This window comes from Dendrobates tinctorius, unplaced genomic scaffold, assembly GCF_039654945.1.
Source record: "Dendrobates tinctorius isolate UK_male_01 unplaced genomic scaffold, ASM3965494v1 ptg000029l, whole genome shotgun sequence".
In the NCBI taxonomy this organism is placed as follows: Eukaryota; Metazoa; Chordata; class Amphibia; order Anura; family Dendrobatidae; genus Dendrobates; species Dendrobates tinctorius.
In genome coordinates, this window is record NW_027361697.1 from 33,456,062 (window position 1) to 33,482,743 (window position 26,682).

General features: G+C 41.4%; 1 protein-coding gene across 1 annotated transcript in view; it reads right to left on the reverse strand.

The window, feature by feature from the left end:
- Positions 1–6,933, reverse strand: part of LOC141085906 (dynamin-2-like) — a 261,566-nt gene extending 254,633 nt beyond the window's left edge. The window contains exon 1 of the mRNA XM_073571530.1: positions 6,832–6,933. Coding sequence (XP_073427631.1) covers positions 6,832–6,923 — 92 coding nt within the window. The 5' untranslated portion in view covers positions 6,924–6,933. The remainder of the gene's footprint in view (positions 1–6,831) is intronic.
- Between the last annotated feature and the right edge of the window lie 19,749 nt (positions 6,934–26,682).

The window sequence follows — 26,682 nt, forward strand, 5'->3', positions numbered from 1 at the left end:
GCTGCAGGTCTTTGGAGGTGGTCTGTGGATTGTCCTTGACTGTTCTCACCATTCTTCTTCTCTGCCTTTCTGATATTTTTCTTGGCCTGCCACTTCTGGGCTTAACAAGAACTGTACCTGTGTTCTTCCATTTCCTTACTATGTTCCTCACAGTGGAAACTGACAGGTTAAATCTCTGAGACAACTTTTTGTATCCTTCCCCTGAAAAGCTATGTTGAATAATCTTTGTTTTCAGATCATTTGAGAGTTGTTTTGAGGAGCCCATGATGCCACTCTTCATAGGAGAATCAAATAGGAGAACTACTTGCAAGTGGCCACTTTAAATACCTTTTCTCATGATTTGATACACCTGGCTATGAAGTTCAAAGCTCAATGAGGTTACAAAACCAATTTAGTGCTTCAGGAAGTCAGTAAAAAGTAGTTAGGAGTGTTCAAATCAAGAGAATGATAAGGGTGCCCATACTTTTGCACCGGTCAAATTTTGTTTAAATGCAGATTGCACATTTTCTGTTAGTACAATAAACCTCATTTGAATCCAGAAATATAACTGAGTCCATCAGTTATTAGATATATGAAACTGAAGTACCTGTTACAAAAAACAAAATTGTTATAAAGAAAAAAGGTTAACATTAATAGGGGTGCCCAAACTTTTACATATGACTGTATTATCCAACTTGCCACAGCCACAGGGCAAGTGGGAAGAGCTGGGCAAAGCGCCAGAATTGGCGCATCTAATAGATGCGCCTTTTCTGGGGCGGCTGCGGGCTGCCGTTTTTAGACAGGGGGATATGGGCCCATTACCAGCCTGAGAATATAAGCTCACAGCTGTCTGCTTTAGCTTGGCTGGTTGTCAAAAATGTGGGAGACCCCTCTCGTTTTTTCAAATTATTTATTTAAATAATTTAAAAAAACAGTATGGGGACTTCTCTATTCTTGATAACCAGCCATGATAAAGCTGACAGCTCAGGGTGGCGGCCCGCAGCTGTCAGTTTTGCCATGCTGGTTATCAAAAATAATAAAAATATTGATAATGATTTTACTGCTAATCAGAAGCAGTGTTTGCCACGCTGTAACACTGGCTGTTCTGGCCCCCCATTCAAGTGAATTGGGTCCAGGTTCAGGTACTGTTCTGGTACCCAAACTTTTTTTAAACTGTTTGGCCAAACCTTCTAGACCCGAACATTCAGGGGTTTGCCCACCACTATTTTTATGTTATTAAATACCGTAGACAGAAGGTGAGCTCACAAAATCAATTTCACTGGTGGGCCACATGTGCCCCAGTTCAACCCTTTGGAGCTCACATCTATTGAACATTTATGGCATACTCCATGGATGAGACAACACTTTTAAGGGAAAGCAGACTCATTATTCAGAAATGTTGGAGATTTTACATTCATATTTGTACAGGTAAAATTTGCAGCAGATAACAGTACCAGGTATATGGATGAGATTTTCCACCTCTCATTCACTTGTTGCAGAATTTTTCCAATGGACATCGTTCTTTTGCATTGAGCATGGAATTGTTAGAGATTTTTCCTATAGACGTCAATGGGAAATAATAAATCTACAAAAATATCTGCAAGTGAACAGTATTGTGGATTTGCTGCAGATTTTAAACCAATCCAATAGCTTTTTCTTCTGCATTCTACTAAAAACATTTGTCTTAAGGAAAATGATGCAATGAGTAGAACAGTCATGGTGTCCACACAGAGATTTCTTTAAGAGTATAACCTTGTCTTCAGTAGTTCAGTGCTGGCCAGTGACAGTGAAAGTATAATCATACTCAATTTGCTTGACATTTTGTTTTAGAGGAATAAAAACATTTCTGAGAAAAATATTCTGTATGACATTTTCAATGGAGGAGCCACAGTAAACTATAACTCATCTAACTGGCTTACAGAATGCAATGTCTAATCCGAGGATTCATCTTTGAAAGCTGTGCATAACGCAATGGTAAAAAAATACCTAGGTAGGTATATGTAGCGAATGAAATAAGTATATAAGTATAACACAACACCAATTTTCTAAGTAAATCTATATCTAAAGGTGCTGTTGATATGAAATTCTCACCAGATAATGATAACAACCCATCCAATTCACACAGGTAAAGAAACCCAACCAAGGATGTCCATAAATTTAATGTAATATGAGAATCTGTAGCGCCGGCATCTCTGCCCTCTGCCTCCATTTCCCGGCTGAGACGCCGACTCACTCACCGCCGTGGTTCTGCACTTCCTCCCTCCTCTCCTGCTGATGTCCATGGTATGTGCACAGCGCGCAGATCCTCAGGCACTGTGCTTGGGCACGCACGCCTTCCTTCTTTTAGGGGCCATGCACACATCGCCCTAAAGTGTCCCAAGCCGATGGCTGGGAGACAAGTACTATTTAAGGCATCCCCACCTGCATGTAGATGCCTGTGCAAAGTTATAGTTTGTTTTTAACACGCTTGCTAATTCTCAGGTCCCTGTGCTCATGTTCCAGTATACTTGCACTGTACGTCAGTCCACCTGCCTGCCTGCCTATCAGCCATATCTGCCTGCCTATCAGCCATGCCCACCTGCCTACCTATCAGCTGTTCCTGCCTATCAGCCATGCCCGCCTACCTGTCTGTATATCAGTATTGCCTGCCGGTACCTGACTGCCAGGATATCAGTCGTGCCCGTCAGTATCAGACTGCCTGTGTGTCCATCGTGCTAGCCACTATACCATCCGTACCAGCCAGTACTTTCTGAATCTACCATTCCTAGCTGTTCTTCCCTCCTGTCCATTGGGGGTCAGCTGCCATCTACCTGAGATCAGTCCTGACGTAGCGCCTGGTTCAGTATCCCTCATCTCTCCTTGGATAGTGGTATCTTCAGCTACTGGGCATTCGGACTTGGTGAGGCACCTAGTCATGCCCCTCCAGACTCTACTTTGATCACACCACAGTAGTTCCACCACTTAGCCTGTTACAGAATGCTACAGCCTGGCAAGAACCTATGCAAAACTCAAGGGAATTTCTTGGCTATCAAGAAAAGGCAATGAATGTAGAAACTTACACCAAACGCTATTGTCAGTGCTGGTAAAACCTTGAATTAAAATGGTGAACCTATTTTTATCTTTCTATGGGGCCTGTGATAAAACACTCCGGGATCGCCTTTGCTGGGGTCAAAGGTCACGTGCGTTCAGCATGAAACTCAGGCGCAGTGCCGGGATCTGGATATAACTGACACTGGGTCAGGTTTATTAACGGTGAAAGCAATGCATAAAGGAAATAAAACATAAAACAAATCCTTGCCTGTCCGGCACTAACAAAACAAGGTACTGTATATACTCGAGTATAAACCGACCCGAGTATAAGCCGACCGCCATAATTTTGCCACAAAAAACTGGGAAAACTTATTGACTCGTGTATAAGCCGAGGGTGCACAGTGAGTGGCCTCAGTTATCTGCAGTGTGTGGCCCCAGTTATGATGCACAGTGAGTGGCCCCAGTTATCATGCACAGTGAGTGGCCCCAGTTATGATGCACAGTGAGTGGCCCCAGTTATGATGCACAGTGAGTGGCCCCAGTTAGGATGCACAGTGAGTGGCCCCAGTTAGGATGCACAGTGAGTGGCCCCAGTTAGGATGCACAGTGAGTGGCCCCAGTTATGTGCACAGTGAGTGGCCCCAGTTATGTGCACAGTGAGTGGCCCCAGTTATGTGCACAGTGAGTGGCCCCAGTTATGTGCACAGTGAGTGGCCCCAGTTATCATGCACAGTGAGTGGCCCCAGTTATGTGCACAGTGAGTGGCCCCAGTTATGTGCACAGTGAGTGGCCCCAGTTATCATGCACAGTGAGTGGCCCCAGTTATCATGCACAGTGAGTGGCCCCAGTTATCATGCACAGTGAGTGGCCCCAGTTATGTGCACAGTGAGTGGCCCCAGTTATCATGCACAGTGAGTGGCCCCAGTTATCATGCACAGTGAGTGGCCCCAGTTATCATGCACAGTGAGTGGCCCCAGTTATCATGCACAGTGAGTGGCCCCAGTTATCATGCACAGTGAGTGGCCCCAGTTATGCACAGTGAGTGGCCCCTGTTATCATGCACAGTGAGTGGCCCCAGTTATGCACAGTGAGTGGCCCCAGCTTTGCTGCACAGTGAGTGGCCCCAGCTTTGCTGCACAGTGAGTGGCCCCAGTTATCTGTACAGTGTGTGGCCCCAGTTATGCACAGTGAGTGGCCCCAGCTTTGCTGCACAGTGAGTGGCCCCAGTTATCTGTACAGTGTGTGGCCCCAGTTATCTGCACAGTGAGTGGCCCCAGTTATTTGCACAGTGAGTGGCCCCAGCTTTGCTGCACAGTGAGTGGCCCCAGTTATCATGCACAGTGAGTGGCCCCAGTTATCATGCACAGTGAGTGGCCCCAGTTATCATGCACAGTGAGTGGCCCCAGTTATGCACAGTGAGTGGCCCCTGTTATCATGCACAGTGAGTGGCCCCAGTTATGCACAGTGAGTGGCCCCAGCTTTGCTGCACAGTGAGTGGCCCCAGCTTTGCTGCACAGTGAGTGGCCCCAGTTATCTGTACAGTGTGTGGCCCCAGTTATGCACAGTGAGTGGCCCCAGCTTTGCTGCACAGTGAGTGGCCCCAGTTATCTGTACAGTGTGTGGCCCCAGTTATCTGCACAGTGAGTGGCCCCAGTTATTTGCACAGTGAGTGGCCCCAGCTTTGCTGCACAGTGAGTGGCCCCAGTTATCATGCACAGTGAGTGGCCCCAGTTATCATGCACAGTGAGTGGCCCCAGTTATCTGTACAGTGTGTGGCCCCAGTTATCTGCACAGTGAGTGGCCCCAGTTATTTGCACAGTGAGTGGCCCCAGTTTTGCTGCACAGTGAGTGGCCCCAGTTATAATGCACAGTGAGTGGCCCCAGTTATCATGCACAGTGAGTGCCCCCATCATGTTGCTGCTGCCGCTGCCTCCCTTACAAAAAAAAAACCAAAAACCTGTATACTCACCTCAGTCGCTGCCCCCTGCTCATCAGCGTTGCGCTCTGCAGTGACTGTGCAGGCAGAGAGCGATAGCGCTCTCTGACCTGAATGTCACTGCAGAGGACGCAAGACAGCAGAGCGCAGGGACAGGTGAATATGCCTCCCCACCCCCCGTTCATACTCACCGGGTCCTGGCGCTTGTCTCTGAAGCTCCTCTGCTTGTTCCATGTTTGTCGGCGCTGCTCTCTTCCTGGTTCAGCGGTCACGTGGCACCCGCTCATTAAATATGCGCATATTTAATGAGCGGGTACCATTTGACAGCTGAAGCAGGAAGAGAGCAGCGCGGACAACATGTAACAAGCAGGGGAGCTGCAGAGAAGGGTGAGTATGATCTGACACCCCCGCTCCCCCTCCCCCGCCGATCCCCCCGGTATATGACTTGTGTATAAGCCGAGAGGGGGACTTTCAGCCCAAAAAAATGGGCTGAAAATCTCGGCTTATACACGAGTATATACGGTACAACCTAACTACCAACTGGCAGGCTTCTCCCGTCTAGCCAAACCACAGTTGCAGTGGGCACTGCTTTCACTCATGTGTGTTTCTCACACAGACAGGCTCTCTGTGTTCCCAGGCTGAGACACTCACACAACCACCTGGCATCCTTTTATATCCGCCTCCCATTATTCATTAGTAACCAGGTGCGATACTGACCAGACTAGGCCACATAGGAAAGGTATCTGGGCGAGATATACCTGCCCTCATCCACTATTCCCACATGATTCTCACAGCCCTTTTTCTTTTATTCAATTTCTATAACTAAAAACCAAAACAAAATATTGTTATTGATGTTTCCAACAAATAATCAGTTTTACTGGATGTACCATTATCTTAACAGAGAAATTAAAGATGGCAACCATTATTCTCAGTTCAACACCAAAACCAATGATTCTTTTGTCTGTCATTCCTCTGTACTGGTCCCCATACCCATTAAAGTTACCTGATCTCAGTAATTTTGGTGGAATCAGTCTACCATTTAATGAGTATATGGGCTTCTCGACTCTCCCCTAACAGATGATGATGGTGACGAGAAAGATCAAGAATGTGGAATTTCAATGGCAGAATTTTTTTTGTTTCCCTGGGAGATTAGCCACCAAGAGAGGTGTCTAGCAGCTGCTTGTGCACCTCTTCTCCGCCCATTGAAAAAACATGTACTTTCGTCTGAGTCAAACATCTGTGTGTTGAGGACCTGGCCCATTAAAATTATAGAACCTATGCACTTAACCATAGATTTTTAAGATATTTAAGGAGTTATTCTCAAGATAGGAAGGTATCCCAAAATCATAGGATATTGAAAAACTTACCGTACTGATCTTATCTTGAATGTGGTGGAGGAGCGCATACTCGACCTCATTCATTGTCAATGGGACAAAGCAAAGTACAACACTCAGATAATTCCATCAGTACCATAGAAAGTGAATGAAGTGGAGGTCAAGCATGTGCATCTCCACTCAATTAAAAAAAAGTGCTATAAAAAAACCCATTGCTCTAATTTTGGGATCGTTGAGGGTCCAAATAGTTTGACACTGTTAACATTTGTCTTTTTAGATTTCTTTCTGGCCTTCTGGTATTCTTAACAATAAGAATTGCATTATTAGCCAAGCATTAGCTAACTGATCGCCTCTTCTATGTGATGGCAATAGGGCACCGTGGTCCAGTTAGCAGAAAACATGGTGTAATCATGAAAAAGTATACTTCTCCATCTGGGAATTTGGTGGGAAAAAAATATTTCATATTTTTGGATACAATGAAAAAAAAGAAAACTTTCTCTGGAATCATATAAAGTTTGTCATACTTTAATTTTTGGATTTTCCCCATCATACCGTTGCTCAGTGTTGAACAGTGCAAAGATGTGTTTGCTGGACATGAAGCCTTTTTCCACATCACGGACTTTCAGATTGTCCAAAGGTAGCATGTATTTCTTCTCTTTTTCCTACATGGAGAGAAGAAGCAAAAACAAGCTAATAATCTTGGATACAGTAGAGGTCTCACATAGAGCCAGCATTGCACAGCATTACTTCCTTCACCTCAATTAAACCTAAATGAGCTTGGCAGCAGGAAAGGTCTAATAGCTAGTCAAGGAATATCTGAGAAAGCACAGCGCCACCGTCTTCAGAGAACGCTGCCATTTCATCATGAATAAATGCATTATATGCTCTTCTCGTGACTGCAAGCATGAACTTACCCGGACTCCAGAAAACCTGTAGTAGTTATAAATTAGAATTCCCGAATCAGAAAACTCGTTAGGCAGCCAATTGGACTGTGCCACACATTCATTCAGATGTCCAAACTTTCAGAATAAATTTTGCCTCCACTTCTCGATTTACTAAAATTGCTATACAGCTGGCAGAAGTAGGCTTCTAATGTTTAAACCCAGAAGAGCATGAAAATCTATTAATTACCCCGGTAATGGCTAATCTTCCGCCCCCAAAAAGGCTTAAATACCTAGGGTTACATAACTGAAAAACCTTACAGGTTATTTTGGATTTTCACCAAAGCATAATATCTTTATTCATGCAAATACCAATATAGAATTGATGCAGGACTAAGTGTTAAAGCCCAATCCATGAAACAAATTTAGAGGCTGGATACCCCCATAAATGTAATATCACAGCACATTTCCTTAACATATTAACATTAAGGAGAAAAGAGGATACACTGCAAAAACTATTGTTAAAAATTAAACTTTAATTATTTTTTTTTTTTTAAAGGTTTTTACAAAGTGTATATAATCAATTATCAATTGGAGGCATACCACAATATCAGGCAGAGTAGCAGGTATAAATATACCTGTGTAGTTATATACCGTATATATATATATATATATACAGTGGGGAAAAAAAGTATTTAGTCAGTCAGCAATAGTGCAAGTTCCACCACTTAAAAAGATGAGAGGCGTCTGTAATTTACATCATAGGTAGACCTCAACTATGGGAGACAAACTGAGAAAAAAAAATCCAGAAAATCACATTGTCTGTTTTTTTTTCATTTTATTTGCATATTATGGTGGAAAATAAGTATTTGGTCAGAAACAAAATTTCATCTCAATACTTTGTGATATATCCTTTGTTGGCAATGACAGAGGTCAAACGTTTTCTGTAAGTCTTCACAAGGTTGCCACACACTGTTGTTGGTATGTTGGCCCATTCCTCCATGCAGATCTCCTCTAGAGCAGTGATGTTTTTGGCTTTTCGCTTGGCAACACGGACTTTCAACTCCCTCCAAAGGTTTTCTATAGGATTGAGATCTGGAGACTGGCTAGGCCACTCCAGGACCTTGAAATGCTTCTTACGAAGCCACTCCTTCGTTGCCCTGGCGGTGTGCTTTGGATTATTGTCATGTTGAAAGACCCAGCTACGTTTCATCTTCAATGCCCTTGCTGATGGAAGGAGGTTTGCACTCAAAATCTCACGATACATGGCCCCATTCATTCTTTCATGTACCCGGATCAGTCGTCCTGGCCCCTTTGCAGAGAAACAGCCCCAAAGCATGATGTTTCCACCACCATGCTTTACAGTAGGTATGGTGTTTGATGGATGCAACTCAGTATTCTTTTTCCTCCAAACACGACAAGTTGTGTTTCTACCAAACAGTTCCAGTTTGGTTTCATCAGACCATAGGACATTCTCCCAAAACTCCTCTGGATCATCCAAATGCTCTCTAGCAAACTTCAGACGGGCCCGGACATGTACAGGCTTAAGCAGTGGGACACGTCTGGCACTGCAGGATCTGAGTCCATGGTGGCGTAGTGTGTTACTTATGGTAGGCCTTGTTACATTGGTCCCAGCTCTCTGCAGTTCATTCACTAGGTCCCCCTGCGTGGTTCTGGGATTTTTGCTCACCGTTCTTGTGATCATTCTGACCCCACGGGGTGGGATTTTGCGTGGAGCACCAGATCGAGGGAGATTATCAGTGGTCTTGTATGTCTTCCATTTTCTAATTATTGCTCCCACAGTTGATTTCTTCACTCAAAGCTGGTTGGCTATTGCAGATTCAGTCTTCCCAGCCTGGTGCAGGGCTACAATTTTGTTTCTGGCGTCCTTTGACAGCTCTTTGGTCTTCACCATAGTGGAGTTTGGAGTCAGACTGTTTGAGGGTGTGCACAGGTGTCTTTTTATACTGATAACAAGTTTAAACAGGTGCCATTACTACAGGTAATGAGTGGAGGAAAGAGGAGACTCTTAAAGAAGTTACAGGTCTGTGAGAGCCAGAAATCTTGATTGCTTGTTTCTGACCAAATACTTATTTTCCACCATAATATGCAAATAAAATGAAAAAAAAACAGACAATGTGATTTTCTGGATTTTTTTTTCTCAGTTTGTCTCCCATAGTTGAGGTCTACCTATGATGTAAATTACAGACGCCTCTCATCTTTTTAAGTGGTGGAACTTGCACTATTGCTGACTGACTAAATACTTTTTTTCCCCACTGTATATACATACAGTTGTGCTCAAAAGTTTACATACCCCGGAAGAATTTTTGCTTTCTGGCCTTTATTCAGAGAATATGAATGATAACGCCAAAACCTTTTCTCCAGTCATAGTTAGTGGTGGGGTGAAGCCATTTATTGTCAAACTACTGTGTTTTCTCTTTTTAAATTATAATGACAACCCAAAACATCCAAATGACCCTGATCAAAAGTTCACATACCCTGGTGATTTTGGCCTGATAACATGCACAGAAGTTGACACAAATGAGTTTGAATGGCTACTAAAGGAAACATCCTCACCTGTGACCTGTTTGCTTGTAATCAGTGAGTGTGCATAAAAGCTGAGTGAGTTTCTGTGATTAGGCAGCCATCTGAAACCTGATGTGGGTTTCGCATATATGCTTTGTCAAGGGGTGCAATGCGCGTCGGGTTGTGGGTGGCTGTCGGGTCTTATAGTCATTTTGGTAATGTACAAGTTTTCATTATTTATCCAAGAAAGCTATCTAATCTTCACTCTATTGCTTTCACATGTATGTATTGCATATATATAGGTATACACTCTAGTTTACATGATTTAGCGTATTGCTTTCAATGGATAAATTGATTATATATGTAATGTATTGATTGCACTGATCAGACCCCCTCCAATTTTTTATTTTACCTACCTTTGTGCCTTTGTAATGTTCTTAAATGAAATAATAAAGATTGTTTTGATATTTACTAACATGTAGTCATGCCCTGCATTACTTCTATACTACTTCTACATTGGTATTTGCTGTTCTTATGGTGCTATAGACAGTACATTACTCTTAGGAGAAGTTCTCTTATTTAGCAGTGTTGCTGCAGATTAAATCACATTTTCTGCAGCTGAGTTTCTTTTAGGATGTATGGGGGTCAACTGTATACCCTCCAGTTTTTTGCATAGGGACAATAAATATATCTTTTAATTATTTGCATGTTCCTTAAGTCAACACATCAATTTACCCTGGAGACTGCTCAGTGATTTTTCTGTTTCTGCTTGCATAACCTATATTGCTTAAATGATGCTTTGTACATAACACTGATTCCTTAGCAGGATACCCAGTGGATTATGATGCTTTGTGTTGCCTCTGGATAAGGAAGCTGCAGTTGGCTTCAATAATTCTAATCTTCTTGGTTGCCATCTGTACAGGGAGGCACATATAGTGCAACAAGACCACGAAGAGCCTGGGATTGCCATTAGGATGTGCATGGTGTCCCTGAACTGCTGTGCCACTATGTCATAATAGACTACAGCCAAGAGCTGTTAAGAGTGTAAATGGGAGGTTGGCGCCAATAGGAGAAAATACAGATGTTGGTGTGCAATGCCATTGGCGCTGCTGTTGGCCTTTGCTACGATTAGGACTGGGGCCCAAGCCACCCAAGATGAGTTGCGGTGTACCGGAATCTGAAGCCAACCTTAGGAGCAGTGGGGGGTTGGAGGCCAAGACAGTTTGTCTGCTAAGGATTTATTAACACATCAATATTTGTAAGCCGAAACCAGGATCTGATCCAAAACACAGACGAGGTGTGAGTCTTTTAATTACAGTTTTTTTTCTCTGTAGGTTCCATTCCTGACTTTGGCTTACAACTACTGATGCAATACCCTGAAGCCATAGGATTGGTGTTGGGTGAAAGTCTAAAGGCCCACATTGACATTTCCCCAATATTTGATCTAACCCATAGATCTTAGTGGGATCAACAGATTATCTAATGTGCGTAGGGATCTCCCAATTCTCCCCTGACAGATGTTGCAGGAGGGAAGTATCCGGCCTGCTGAACTTCAAATGACCAATCCTTTTGTTCTGTGTGGAGATAAGCAACTGCCAGAAGAGTCTGTCAGCGGCTTTCTCATAGAGAACACAAGAGCATGATCTCACATGGTTATCTGTGAGTCGGGAGAGACGTCTGTCAGCTGAATGAAAGTTTGGCCGACAGCTATCTAATTTGAACTGGGGCAAGAATTCTATTTTTTTTTTTTAATACAGATTGTGATAGAAGGAAAAACATTTAAACGATAAGTCATTTTCTGATGATAGCTTCCCTTTACCATTAAGACCTAAGGAGAGGAGAATTTAAGACCCTAGAGTGCAGGGTCATGACGGAGGAATAGGATCTGGGAGACTGAGGCATGACGTAACTTAAGAGGACTCCACTTAATAGACAGAGGGAAGCGATAGATTGCGGTCTGTGTGGTAAAAAGTGGTCCTACATATGGCCCCTACAATGAAAGCAGGGATCTGAAACAAAAGGTTACAAATTTCTTACTGCTAGATTTGTTTGTTAATTTTGTACCGTCAAATATCCCTGGCACCTTTATGAATTAAAACTACAAAGCTTCTGTACCTCCTATTGTGCTGAAACTAATATTAATATTGTGCCTCTTAAAATGGCCAAAATCGAAATGCTATATGTGCCACTGTGTCTGCAGTTGTGTTTGCTAAAGGTAAAATGTTTCAGTTGCATTGGTCTGCAATTATCTTTTTCAAGGAAACTTATCAAGAGAAATACAGTGCCTTAAAAAAGTATTCATACCTCGTGAACATTTCCATATTTTTCATGTTACACCCACAAGCTTAAATGTATTTTTTTGAGATTTTATGTGATATATCAACACAAAGTAGCAATTATTAGAGAAGTGTAAAGGAAATGATACATGATTTTCCAATTAAAAAAAAAAAATTCTGAAAATTCTGACGTGCATTTCTATTCAGCCCCATGTAGTCTGATACCCCTATATGAAAGCCTAAATGACCAATTAACCTCCTTCACATACCGTATATACTTGAGTATAAGCCGAGATTTTCAGCCCATTTTTTAAGGCTGAAAGTGCCCCTCTCAGCTTATACTCGAGTCATATACCAGGGGGTCAGCGGGGGAGGGGAGCGCGCTTCTCAGATAGTCTCTAGCACCGCAGCTATTCCTGTGTTCAGCAGTCACATGGTACCGCTCATTAAAGTAATGAATATGCACATATTTATTACTGTAATGAGCGGTACCACGTGACCGCTGAACAGTGGAAGGAGCGCCGGCATCGGAGAAGCAGGGACTGCAGAGATGCACCAGCACGGGGTGAGTATGATGGGAGGAGCATATGAGATATTCACCTGTCCACATTCCACCGCTGTGCAGCGCCCTGTCCTCTGCGTCCTCTGAGTGTGACGTTCAGGTCAGAGGGCGCGATGACATAGTTAGTGCACGCCCTCTGCCTGAACAGTCACTGCAGAGATCCGGAAGACAGAGCAGAGCGTGGTGGTGGAACGGGGACAGGTATCGCAGGTGCCGGGGCCCTGAGCCAGCGGTGACACTGGCACCTTGCCCCCATAGCACGTTGGTGTCCCCACCTGCTCAGGACACCAGCATCTGGCCCCCAGCGACGAGAAGTATGTCATTTTTTTTATTCACAGAGGCACCAGCATAAGGTGCATATTCTATGGGACATCTTTTGGGTCCATAACCTTTATGGAGCATCTTATGGGGCCCTTAACCTTTATGGAGCATCTTAGGTGGCCATAACCTTTATGGAGCATCTTATGGGGCCATAACCTTTAAGGAGCATCTTATGGGGCCATAACCTTTATGAAGCAGCATATGGGGCATATTATTCTATGGAGCATCTTATGGGGCCATTATTAACCTTTATGCAGCATTATATGTGATGTATTTTGTATGGAGCATCTTATGGGGCCCATCATGAACTTTATGGATCATTATATGGGGCGTATTTTGTATGGAGCATCTTATGAGGCCATCATGAACTGTATGGAGCATTATATGGGGCTCCTGATTCAATATGGATATTCAAAAACATTGAACTTACTGATGTCTCAATTAATTTTACTTTTTATTGATATCAATTTTTCTTTTTGAAATTTACCAGCAGAAGCTGCATTTCCCACCCTAGGTTTATACTCGAGTCAATAAGTTTCCCAGTTTTTTGTGGCAAAATTAGGGGCCTCGGCTTATACTCGAGTTGGCTTTTGCTCGAGTATATATGGTAATTAGTAACTTGAGTCCATATGTGTGTAATTTATTCTCAGCATAACTATAGCTGTTCTGTTAAGGTCTTGGAGGTTTGTTTGAGAAAATTAAGGATCAAACAGCATCATGAAAACCAAGGAACACACCAGACTTGTCAGGGATAAAGTTGTGAATAAGAGTAAAGCAGAGTTAAGTTATAAAAAAAATAGCTCAAGCTCTGAACATCTGATGGCGCAATGTTCAATCATCCTAAAATGGAAGGAGTATGGCACAACTGCAAACCTTCCAAGACATGGCTGTCCACCAAAACTGACAGCAAGTAGAATATTATTTAGAGAAGCAGAAACATGGCCCATGCTCATTCTGGAGAAGCTGCACAGATCCACAACTTATGTGAGAGAATCTGTCAACAAGACAACTATTAGTCAAATCCTCCACAAATCTAGCCATTGTGGAAAAGTGGCAAGAAGAAAGCCATTTTTAAAGCATACCATAAGAAGTCCTGTTGCAGTTTGTAAAAAGCCATGTTTGGAACACAGTTAGCATGTTGAAGAATGTACTCTGGTCATATAAGACAAAAGTAGACTTTTTTGGGATAAATGATAAATGCTAAGTATGGAGGAAAACTAACACTGCACATTGACCTGAAAACACCATCCCCACCGTCAAACATGGTGGCGGCAGCATCATGCTGTGGTTATACTTTTTTTCAGTAGTGACAGAGAAACTGGACAGAGTTGATGGGAAGGTGAAATAAGCTAAATACAGGGCAATCCTGGAGGAAAACCTGTTAGAGACTTCAGACCTTCCAGCAGGACAACGACCCTAAACATACTGCCAGAGCTATAATGGAATGGTTTAGATCAAAGCATATTCATGTACTGTATGTATGTATGTGAATAGCCAGTCACAGTCCAGACCTAAATCCAATTGAGAATCTGTGTAGGACTTGAAACTTGCTGTTCACAGACACATTCATCTGATCTGCTTTGGTGGTTCAGGGTTACTGCTGTGCCACATTTGAGGTTTTCGTGAAATTTTTTTTAAATTAGAATAGGACATGTTCACAATACATGTAAGCATTGGACAATTGCCAACTGTCTTACCCAATATGCAGAAAATGTCAGATTGGGGCTTAAAAAAGAGAGGATAAATACTCTTTTTAACACAAAAACAAAACTAATTACTGGCTAAAGGGTAATTAGGATTATATTGCTAAGGAGAAAATAAGAGAACGATAAATATTGTGCATCACACCTCACAAAAATAGAGTGTATTAATAAACACATTTCACAAATATTCTCAGGTTAGGTGAAACATGTCTAATCGTTGGGGCCCTCACAATTACAGATGAGCGAATTTGTTCGGATTTGGTTCCGAATACAATTGGATTGAAATATTGTTTTTTCAATATTCGTCGAACACAGCCGAATGTCATTAGAGTCAATGGAACTTAGAACTTACCGAATATGTTCGGAACCGAGCATAAGACATACATTCAGCCCGAATAGTGTTTGAATTTGGTCCGAATATGTCAAATCAGATTCGGGGCCAAAATCCGAACAAATTTGCTCATCTCTACTCACAATCTCTTGCCTGCAGTGAGGAGTATGGATGAAGTAGCGGTAGAGCAAGCAGCTCCATTCAAACCTATTAGTATGTACAGAACAATCAGACGTTTTTCAGTGACAAAGAATTTGAACTTTTTTGAGTCAAACTAACATGCAAGAAGAGATGCCAGGTATCTGGTTCAGACCAGTGTGCGTCAAAGTAGATCAGTATATTCAATGTTAAAGCAAAATGTAAAGGAATTTTCCCACCAACGAAGTACACTTTAATCAATAGATCTTGGAATAAAAATATAGTTCACAATTGGATGGGTTAAAAAAAATGTCCCTGTGCTGAGATAAATGTGCCCCTGCTATGTACTGTGTAATGGCTGTGTCTGACCGTGCAGGGACATAGTCTGCACATACCACAGCTCCAGGGCAAGCAGGGTGCAAAAGAGATTACAGACAGAACAGCAATGGGATCACTGCTGCTGGTTTCTGTAAGGAAAACCATTTCGCTGCCAGGTGAAAAACATGTTTTACATCATAGAAATTATCAGTTGTGAACCCACTCTGTCCTGTCTGTATACTCTGTTTTGCTTCTTCCCCTTTAAACCCCTTCTCAACTTTTAAATTTATTTGCATATGAAAAGGCAAATTGTTATATTTGAGGAGAAGGGAAAATTTCCTTAATTGTAAACATTGTTTTAATAAATATCACAGTTGGCCCATGACGTTGTCCAAGTTTTAAATTTTATCCCTTTGTGTATTTGAGTTTAACATCCCTGCTAGATGTACAAATCTGGTAGAGATGTACCCCAATAGATTTGCAGCAATTATTGCAGTGAAAGGTGGTCCTATGTAGTATTGACATGGGGGGCTCAATACAAATGTAAGTCACAATTTTCATATATATATTTTTTTAACAACTAGTTGGCCCGCGCAAAATTTTCGCACATTGGTCATCGGGGGTGCAGGCAATTTCAGAAAAAGCAAGCTGGTCAATTGTAAATGTATTTCATGAGACGATGAACACAGACAGGTATTTATATATGTAGATTGGTAATACAATAAATTGGTTTGGTAAGTAGAGGCCAAAAAATGTCTTCTGGTTGAGGTGCCACCTGCCGGTCATTGTTTCTTTCTGAAGGTTTATGAAAATGAATGTTTAAACTGTATTTAGTGATACAATCGTGAATGTGTGGTTTGTATGGCTCTTTTTTTGCTGAAGGGGCCAAGTTTACCTTTCAAATGGTGTATCATTTGTGTGTGTGGGGCAAAGTAATCAGCAAAAAAACAGTGCATGTTAACAAATGTGTTTGCATATGTGACTCACCTGCAGTGAAATGTGCAATCCTCCAATGTGCCTGAAATAGGCTGGGCAAGCACTTGGGCAAGCTGGAAAAACCCCGATTTGCCTGAAATAGGCTGGGCAAGCTGTTCGGCAAGATGGAAAGCCCCCAAGGCAAATGTCTGGATTTGTTTGTGATGTCTGTAAGCAGCTTTGTGGTAGTATGCTTTGGAGTAGTGTGGTGCCACCAGCAGGTCATTCTTCCTTACTGCAGGTTTATAAAAATTAATGTTTAAACTGTATTTTTTGATCAAATCATGGATGTGTGGTTTGTTTGGCTATTTTCTTGCTGAAGGGGGCAAGTTTACCTTTCAAATGGTGTATCATTTGTGTGTGTGGGTGGAGTATGAATGGAGATACAAAGTAATCACCAAAAAACAGTGTTTAGAAATAATAGAATAGATTAGAAATTCATGTATAATTTGCTATACAGTTCAAAAGTACTTTCTACTTTGTGTTGGATATATCATAAAATACCAAGTAAATACATTTGTGTGTATATCATGAAAAATGTGGAAAAGTTTACAGGGTATGAATACTTTTTCAAGGTACTGTACATGTTACAAGCAGCCTGTAAACCACCATCATCATGTAAATGGACTAAAAAAAATCAATCAATGAGTTCTTATAAAAGCAACATTTGTTTCATGACTCATAACTGATTTAGATTTTCTGTCCTAAATATTCTTTCGCTTTTAATGTGATCACATCATTTAATTTCAGACATGGAAAAACATGGGTGCACTAGAGATGATCGAACCTTTTTGAATTTTCAAGGTTCGAATAATTTTTCCAAATATCTTGATTCACGATAAATCAATTCTTTTGAGATTGCAATACACCAAAGCCCCCACTTGTTCTGAATAGATGTGTGTAACACTTTGGGGCTTTCTAGGACTGTATGCAACCCCTTTCAAGTTCTTTAAAACAAAACACAGCCTTGGTGCTGTCAAAGTGATGCTACCATATAAATGGATGGTAACCTAGCATAAACCAAGCCCATTCAAACTGATGGTGTCATTGTCAGAGGTAACATTATCCTCCTGTGACTGAGACAAGTAATGTGCCATATATGCCATAGCCGCCTCCACATTTATACACTTGCTGGAGTCAAAGGAAGACAACTGTGGCCTGAATTTCCGATTGCTATTATATAGATGGCTGCTACCAGTAGTGGTGGTAGTACTTCTGCTGCTGCAAGCATCTTCCACTTTCTTAGCTGTAGTATGTTTTTGTTTTTTTCCCTACGCCTGAAATTTCCATTGACATTCTTTATACATTTTACACAATATTATTATACACTTTTGACAATCTTTTAAACCTCAATTATTCAACCTTTGCCAAAAAAGAATGTAACACTTGACTGTGGTATTCTATGTGATGTGATAGCTGCCAGGCATTATGGCGATCACGCCTGAGATCATGTGTGCCTTCTGTGACTTTTTCTTCAGTGTTTAAATTGTAAATGGGCATTTTTTGGGTGATTCATGTGCATTAAATGGCTAATTTGAATTCCACAGCAAATGTCATAACATTGTATATGAATTTGATTTGCATCAAATCGATTTGCTCTTTTCTAGTGTGCTGTAACTTAGCTGAAAAACATTTATAACAGCAGCAGTGATCTATGTCATTTTGTTACATTGAATGCAAATTGTCTTTTGTATGGGCAGCTTTAGGATTTGTTTGCCATGAAGTAGTAATACTTTTGAATCTGTTTGTCTATAGCCAAAACAAAAGTCAATCAATTGCAAAAGAAAATTATTTTTCTTGTGAAAAGATAAAACCGAATCCAAATAAAACAAATCCACAATAGCCAACCTTAAAAGCACAAGCTCAAGGTTTTACAATGGCTCTCACAGTTCACCTGATCTGAACATCATTGAAAATCTGTGGTTAGACCTCAAAATAGCAGCACATTCAAGACGACCCAGGAATCTCACAGAACTGGAAGAATTTTCCATGGAAGAATAGATGAAAATTCCTCAACAGGAACTGAAAGATTCTTGGCTGGCTTAAAAAATATTTTATAAGCTGTGACACTTTCAAAAAGGGGTGCTACTAGGTACTAACTATGCAGATTTCCCAAACTTTTGCATCAGGCTATTTTTCTTTTTGTAATTTTTAAAATGTAAAAGATGAATGTATATATGTGGTGTAGTGACCACTGTGTGGATGTCCCAGGAGAGTGGATGAATGGCAGAATACTGAATGACTATTATGTATCTCAAGGTGGGTGGCCTTGAGATGGAGACTTATGTGTGTTGATCAGCAGTGATAATGCTGAGATGCTGTTTCAGCGTGTTCGGGAGAAGTCTCCAGGTAGCTGGTGAGTCGGGCGGACTTGTTACCTACAAATCCACACAGGCATGTGGTTAAGAACGCTATTGTAAAGTATGTATGAATGGTTCAAGGACCTGTGGTGAGGTCATAGCCATGTGACTCGGTGGGCATGGCTACGGACCATATAAGGTGGCCAGGGTAGGTCACAAGACATGAATGCAGGGACCTGGTTGGTCCGTTTTGGAAGGCCCCGTCTGGGAGAAATGGGGGCTGTCTTCCTGACAGCAAGGAACGCTGTGTTGAATGGCTGCGCGTGCCTGATGATTCCCTGGAGGGAATGGACATCTGCAGCATGATGAGGTGAAGCAGCCATGAGGAAACCCTGAGTGGGTGAGATAACTGAGGCTGAAGAACCTGTGTATGCATAACCTGTGTGACCACAGGGATTACAGAGCTGAACTCTGTCATGGACGCTATGCTGATTAAGCTTATGTTGCTGCTGTGGGTTTATGTTGCATAATAAACCGCATGGACTATGATTGTTTATGGAAAACCCATGCAGGATCTGGTTTTGTGGCGTCTAAGCGAGTATCCCCTACTTGAATAACAGCGCTACCTTACAATATATATATATATATATATATATACACACACATATATATACTGTATATATATATACATATATTGTGCTTACAAGCTTACAATGCAAAGGAAATGTGTCATCTTTAGTGTTAGGCCTTTTAGAGATCATTTCATCTTCTTATTTAACTGTACACAAAAACAGTAATTTTGACCAGGGGCACCCAGACGTTTACATGCCACTGTACATGGAGGCTATGTGGGGCTCACAATGCATGTATGAAGGTCATGTGGTGCTTACACTATATATATATATATATATATATATATATATATATATATATATGGAAAAAAAAAGGAAAAAAAATAGGCAGCACTCAAATTAAATGTGAAAACAGTGGATACTTTACTGATCCTCAGGTGGCAACGTTTCAACGGTGACCCGTCTTGGGCTTGACAAAGACGGGTCACCGTTGAAACTTTGCCACCTGAGGATCAGTAAAGTATCCACTGTTTTCACATTTAATTTGAGTGCTGTATATTTTTTTTCCTTTTGTTAATTTGGCTGTTTGGACACTGCTGAATAGGTTTTGCACCTACTATATTACTTTGGTAGTGCTGCCCTTTTTTCTTGATTTATATATATATATATATATATATATATATAAATATACGGAGGCTATGTGGGGCTCATGTTGTATATATATGGAGGGTATGTGTGCTCACACTGTATACGTGGAGGCTATATGGGGCTCACACTGTATATATGGATGCTATATGGTGCTCACACTGTATATGTGGGGGTTATTTGGGGCCAACACTGTATATGTGGAGGCTATATGGTGCTCACACTGTATATATGGAGGTTAAGTGTGCCTCACAATGTGTATATGGAGACTATGTGGAGCTCACACTGTATATAGGAGGATATGTGGAGGCTCAAACTGTATATAGGAGGCTATGTGGGGGCTCATACTGTATGCAGGAGGCTATATGGGGGCTCATATTGTATATAGAGGTGATGTGGAGGCTCATATTGTATATAGAGATGGCATGTGGAGGCTCATACTGTATATAGGGGGCTATGTTGGGGCAAATATTGTATATAGGAGGCTAGATGGGAAATCATACTTTATAGAGGGGGCTGTGTGTGGGCTCTTAGAGTATATATTGGGGCTGCATACAGGCTCATATGGTATATAGGGGGATGTCAGCATACTTAATTCTGCTCAAAATTAAGTGTTACAATTAACATTAATATAAATATTTTCATTTAATATGTTAACTCCTTTGGCTCCCCCTATTTGCTGCTCACTCCGGCAATGAGCCCAAAACTTTTCTGGCACATTTTAGCTGATTTGAACAGCTGACATGTGCCCATAACTGGCGCGGGTGGACTTGCGATCCACCTGCAGCTGTTAACGTGTTAAATGCCGCTGTCAATCTCTGACAGCGGCATTTACCATGCTCACGCCAGAAGCGTGTCACTAATCCCATCCATGGCACCCGTGTCACATGACCGTGGATCATTGATGGGTTGGCATGACAATACAGAGTCTGTAGCAGACCCCTGTGCATGTCATGCCAGATTGCTATGAGTGCCGCCCAGAGGTCAGCGCTCATAGCAAATGAGCATTTTTGCTACACAGAGCGAGACTGATGCCCCGCTCTGTGTAGCACAAGTGATTGAATTATCGCAGCTTCCAGTCTCCCATGGAGACAATTGAAGCAAGTTTAAAGTAAAAAATATATATATTTTTAAAAATATAAAAAAAATAAAAAAAGTTCAAATCACCACCCATTTTCAAAATAAAACAATAAAAAATACATAAAAAATACACATATTTGGTATCGCCACTTTCAGAATCGTCTGATCTATGAATATATAAAAAGAATTAATCTGATTGGTAAACATTGCATTAAAATGCAATAACGGGTGATCAAAAGATTGTATCTACACCAAAATTGTATTAATAAGAAGGTCAGCTGGGTGCCCAAAACAAAAAAGCCCTCACCCAGCCCCAGATCACGAAAAATGGAGACTCTACGAGCTTCTGAAAATGGTGCAATTCTTTTGTTTTTAACAAACTTTGTATTTTTTTTCACCACTTAAATACAAAAGAACCTAGACGTGTTTGGTGTCTACACACTTGTAATGACCTGGAGAATCATAATCACAGTTAAGTTTTAGCATTTGGTGAACATGGTAAAAATAATAATAATAATAATAATAATAATTTCCCATTTTCCTGCACACTATGTAGTAAAACCAATGGCGTTGTTCAAAAGTACAACTTGTTATGGCTCTGGGAAGAAGGGCAGCAAAAAATAGAAACGCAAAAATAAAAGTGGGCTGCGGTGTAAGTGTCAAGCATTAATATCTTTAAAATATCAACATTACATATTAATTTTGCATATCGAGTTGCTTAATACTGAGTATAATTTAGGTGCACTACTTAAGTAGTATTGCATGTATAGGTATATCAGGGATTTTTAAAAAATTATATATTGTCATAATATGTGTTGACTGGGGAATATATGCCACTCTTGCCTACCGGTAGTATTATGAGGTTTCTGCAAAATCAAAAAAACTGGACCCCCTGTTATTTTAAGATAATTCCAGACAATTGCCTTAAACACTTTGTGGTCAGCTACTAACCAGGATATCTTTTGTATATACAGTATCTGTTTGTTATTTTCGGTATTTTGTGTTAGTTAGTGTAGACGGCATCCACGCATGAGCATAAACATTAGATGCTTGCGCTGAATTCACACATTCATGTATGGACCAACCATGCGTCTGCTGACTTAAACTAATTATGCAAATTGTCTCTTCAGAGAGGAAGAGGACTAGAACTCTAGTGCCACATATTGGAAGTAGCAATCCTAAAAGTCAATGTCGACTCTTTAACGAGCCTTGTTACATGACTTAGGATAAAAGCCAAGCCAGAATTTCAATTTGCAGACACTGTGTTTCGGGGTACTGCCCCTCATCAGTGCAAAGTGTGAGATCTGGTTTGGCTGTGAGAGAGGCGTCTGACCGATATCCAAGAAGTATCTGACTTAAATTAACACTCTCCCATATGTCTACGACACTGCTAGTGTGAGTCAAGAGACCTGCAGTTGATCCCGGTATTGTAGTCCATACACGGACCATAAAATAAGGACATATGACTTTTGTCTAATTCCAGTATTTGTCGGAGTTAAAGATTGTGGCTCACTAGGAAGTGAGGAAAGTTAACAATCCGTTGCATACCTCAGAGTTGTAACAGACATCTGGAGAACAAAACAACAAAGCTCGGTCTGACCGAGGCTTCAATCTTGGATAACTGAATTAATTCGAACTGGACAGAAGCACCAAACAAGCAAGCCACAAAAGCCACAAATGTCATACATGTCTGCTGTGGGTTGAAGGAGACCTAGGAAGACATATTTAAACCTTCTAACCTCATGTTTTTTTTACATAGTTTCATTTTTAACACCAATAGGTTGAATTTACACAAACTTTGTGAGAAATGCCACATTTCTCGTTACATTTTTTTACCAGTGTTTCATGATGGGAATTATGTTGTCAGATTTACTAATCATGATTAGATTTAGATTTAGTGACATAAAAATGGCACAAAAATGCTACATATGTGTATACAGTATATCACAAAAGCTGACATGACGTACCAACCAGCAAGAATTCTGGTTCTCACGAACCTGTTAGTTTTTCTTTAAGAAGCCCTCCTACTCTGCACTCATTACCTGTATTAATAGCACCTGTTTGATCTTGTTACCTGTATGAAAGACACCTGTCCACACACTCAGTCAATCACATGTAGGGAAGGTGACCTGACGGACTTGTCAGAATAGAGAAAGGAAGGTTTGCACAGTTTAGACAGGTGTCAGTTATTACAGTGGGAACACAGCTAGGAAAGTGTAGTGGACGTGCAGTACCTTGGGTTGACCATTAGAGGGCAGGGAGGAGTGTGAGCATAGGACTTGACATCAGCTTAGGGCTTAAGAAACCGTTGGTTATGGGGGGCAGAGTTATAGAGAACCGGGAAAGATATAAATTTGAAGGAGGGTTCCAGAAAGTTCCAGTCCCCAGGGGGAGCTCAAGTGATAAGGACACTGTGACAGTTGTGGCACTATGAGGAAAACCCAACCAGGGGGACTGAGGAGAGAGAAAGTCAGGGGGGTGGTCCTGACATAAAGTACCGCAGTATAGACGAGGCTCCGGGTGTGGGACACCATATTTGGAATGACTTTTGACCAGTAAAATTACTGTTGGTGCATAGGCTTACGGCGGCCACAGTGACGGAGCTGTCAGAAACGTCTCAGAGTGTAAAAGGGACTGTACGTACATATACGTCCATGGAGAAAGTACGTGTCACAAGATGTTATGTAACCGGAGAGTTGTGCAGAGAAGTGCGGTGGGTTGAGAGGCCGTCTGGTGGACGGCGAGAAAGCGAATAAACTTGGACCTGTTGCACCCGAAGCTGCCTCCAGCCTGTGTCTGTACGTTACTGCGCGGTATACAGAGGGACCACCCCCCAGCCCGGCCCGACTCTACACACATATTAACTTCTCCACCATGGCCAAGACCAAAGAGCTGTCTAAGTACACCAGGGACAAAATTGTAGACCTGCACAAGGTTGGGAAGGGCTACAGGGCAATAGACAAGCAGCTTGGTGTTAAGGCAACAACTGTTAGCACAATTATTGGAAAATGGAAGAAACACAAGATGACTGGCAATCTTTCTCGATCTGGAGCTCCATGCAAGATTTTGCTTTGTAGGGTAAGGTTGATTCTGCAAAAGGTCAGGAACGAGTCCAGAGCTACACAGGAGGACCTGGTCAATGACCTGAAGAGAGCTGGGACCACAGTCTCAAAAATTACCATTAGTAACACACTATGCCATCATGCTTGCACACATCCAGGCCCGTTTTAAGTTTGCCAATGACCATTTGGATGAAACAGAGGAGGCATGAGAGGTCATTTGGTCAGATGAGACCAAAATAGAACTTTTTGGTATCAACTCCACTCGCCATGTTTGAAGGAAGAATGATGAGTACAGCCCAAGAACACCATCCCAACTGTAAAGCATGATGGGGGAAACATCATAGTTTGAGGGTGCTTTTCTGCAAAGGGGACAAGGACGACTGCACTATATTGTTGGGAGAATGGATGGGGTCATGTATCGCAAGATTTTAGCCAACCTCTTTCCCTCCATAAGAGCATTGAAGATGGGTCATGGTTGGGTTTTCCATCATGACAGTGACCTGAAACACACAGCCAGTGCAATTAAGGAATGGCTCTGTAAGAAGCATTTCAAGGTCCTGGAGTGGTCTAGCCAGTCTCCAGACCTGAACCCAATAGAAAATCTTTGGAGGGGGCTGAAACTCAATGCTGCACAGCAACAGCCCCGAAATACGAAAGATCTGCAGATCTGTATGTAGGAGTGGGCCAAAATCCCTGCTGCAGTGTGTGCAAACTTAGTCAAGAACTACAGGAAACGTCTGACCACTGTAATTGCAAGCAAAGATTTCTGTACCAAATATTAAGTTATGTTTTCTATTATATCAAATATTTATTTCATGCAATAAAATACACAATAATTATGTAAAAATCATACAATGTGATTTTCTGGATTTTATTTTAGATTCTGTCTCTTGCAGTTGAAGTGTACCTACGATGAAAATTGCAGACATTCTATGCAGGTAGGAAAACTTGCAAAATCGGCAGTGTATCAAATATATATATTCCCCATTTATATATATAGTTTTGGTCGAAAGTGTTTACACCCTTGAAATTGTTCCAGAAACTAGAGTATTTCTCCCAGAAACATATTGCAATTACACATGTTTTGTTATACGCATTTATTTCCTTTGTGTTTATTGGAATAATGCAATAAAAACAGACAAAAAAAACAGCAAACTGGACCTAATTTCACACAAAACAACCAAAATGTGCACATTGTTTCAAGCATGTGATGCTTGTTCAAACTTACCTGTGGCAAAAAAGGGGAGCAGTTTTCTCAATCTTTGCATTGTGTGTCTATGTACCACGCTAAGTATAGAGAACAGGAAGCAGAGAAGAGAACTGTCTGAGGACTTAAGAACCAAAATTGTTGAAAAATATCAATAATATCAAGGTTACAAGTCCACCTTCAGACATCTTGATGTTCCTTTGTCCTTGGAGCGCAAAATAATCAAAAAGTTCACAACCCATGGCACTGTAGCTAATGTCCTTGGATGCCCAAGGTAACCCTGACAATATGTGCTGTTTTATGGCTGTTGGGTAGTGTCAATTATAATACATTAGGAAACTTCAAATATCATAGACTTCCACTTTGTCACATAGTTGACTTTAATGCCACCGGCTGCTGCTGTTTGATGTCTTTTGTTACCTACTTGACCTGTACTGCATGGTGATTAAAGATGGCTATACACATAAAATAGCTGAGAGATGGCTTCAACATGATGTGGATATGAATGTGATTGAAATCTGCGGCAAAACTTGGGACCTATTAATTCTGTGTGCCCCCAGAATCATATGCCAATGGCCTACTCAATATGCTACCAGAATGATCATGGTGCACTCTGCCTGGGAAGTCCGGGCATTTTTCGGTGTGCTTTATTAGGGATTGTTGGTTAGAAGTGTGACTCAAAGACATTTGCCACACAGACCACATGATGTGCTGCTCTTTCAATACATTAAAATTTAAGAGTTATGACTGTACGGGCTCTCTGATTGGTGTTTTTTAAGACCCTACATGCACAGAATTCCTCCCATGGTCCTTACACAACTCAGTATCAAGTAGCTATTAAGACCCCCTCAAATTACAACAGTAGAACTCCACCTCTGTCAAAGTTAGCTTCTCGTGATCTAGAGAAAACTTTCAGCGACAAGAACTGTTAGGTTTGTGCATGTTTCAGTGTTTTGGTGTAAATCAGTATATTCACACTTACTGGCAATAAGTATCTTAAAATTGGTGGGCTGAGCCCAGCGCTATTCTTCACATCAACTCAACAGGCCCCGTGAAGAGATCCAAGAGACCCCATTACAAGTCAATCAGCTCCAAAGGGCACCATTGGTATACAGCAATGAGCAGAATTCACTATGCAAGTGTGAATATAACCATAGATAATAATGGGCCTCATACATTAAAACCGTCAAATTGGAAAAATGGCTTTAGCCCACAGTAAAAAACCATGAATAATTTTTTACAGTTTTGTTAAATCTCTACCTTGAGCCTCTAAATAACAAACTGCTCAATCATAACACGTTTATGACCTTTAACATTTTTAAAATAAAATAGTCATTTCTATATTATCCCTATGTCTGGAAAAATAGTCTATTAACATTTTTTGAAAATAGCATCATATCTGTAGACAGGATGATGGAGTATACAGCAGGAGGAGCTGAACAGACTGATGTTCATTTTTCTTGGAAAGGTATCAGTAAACTTTCATTTTATTCAAGTTCCCTTGTG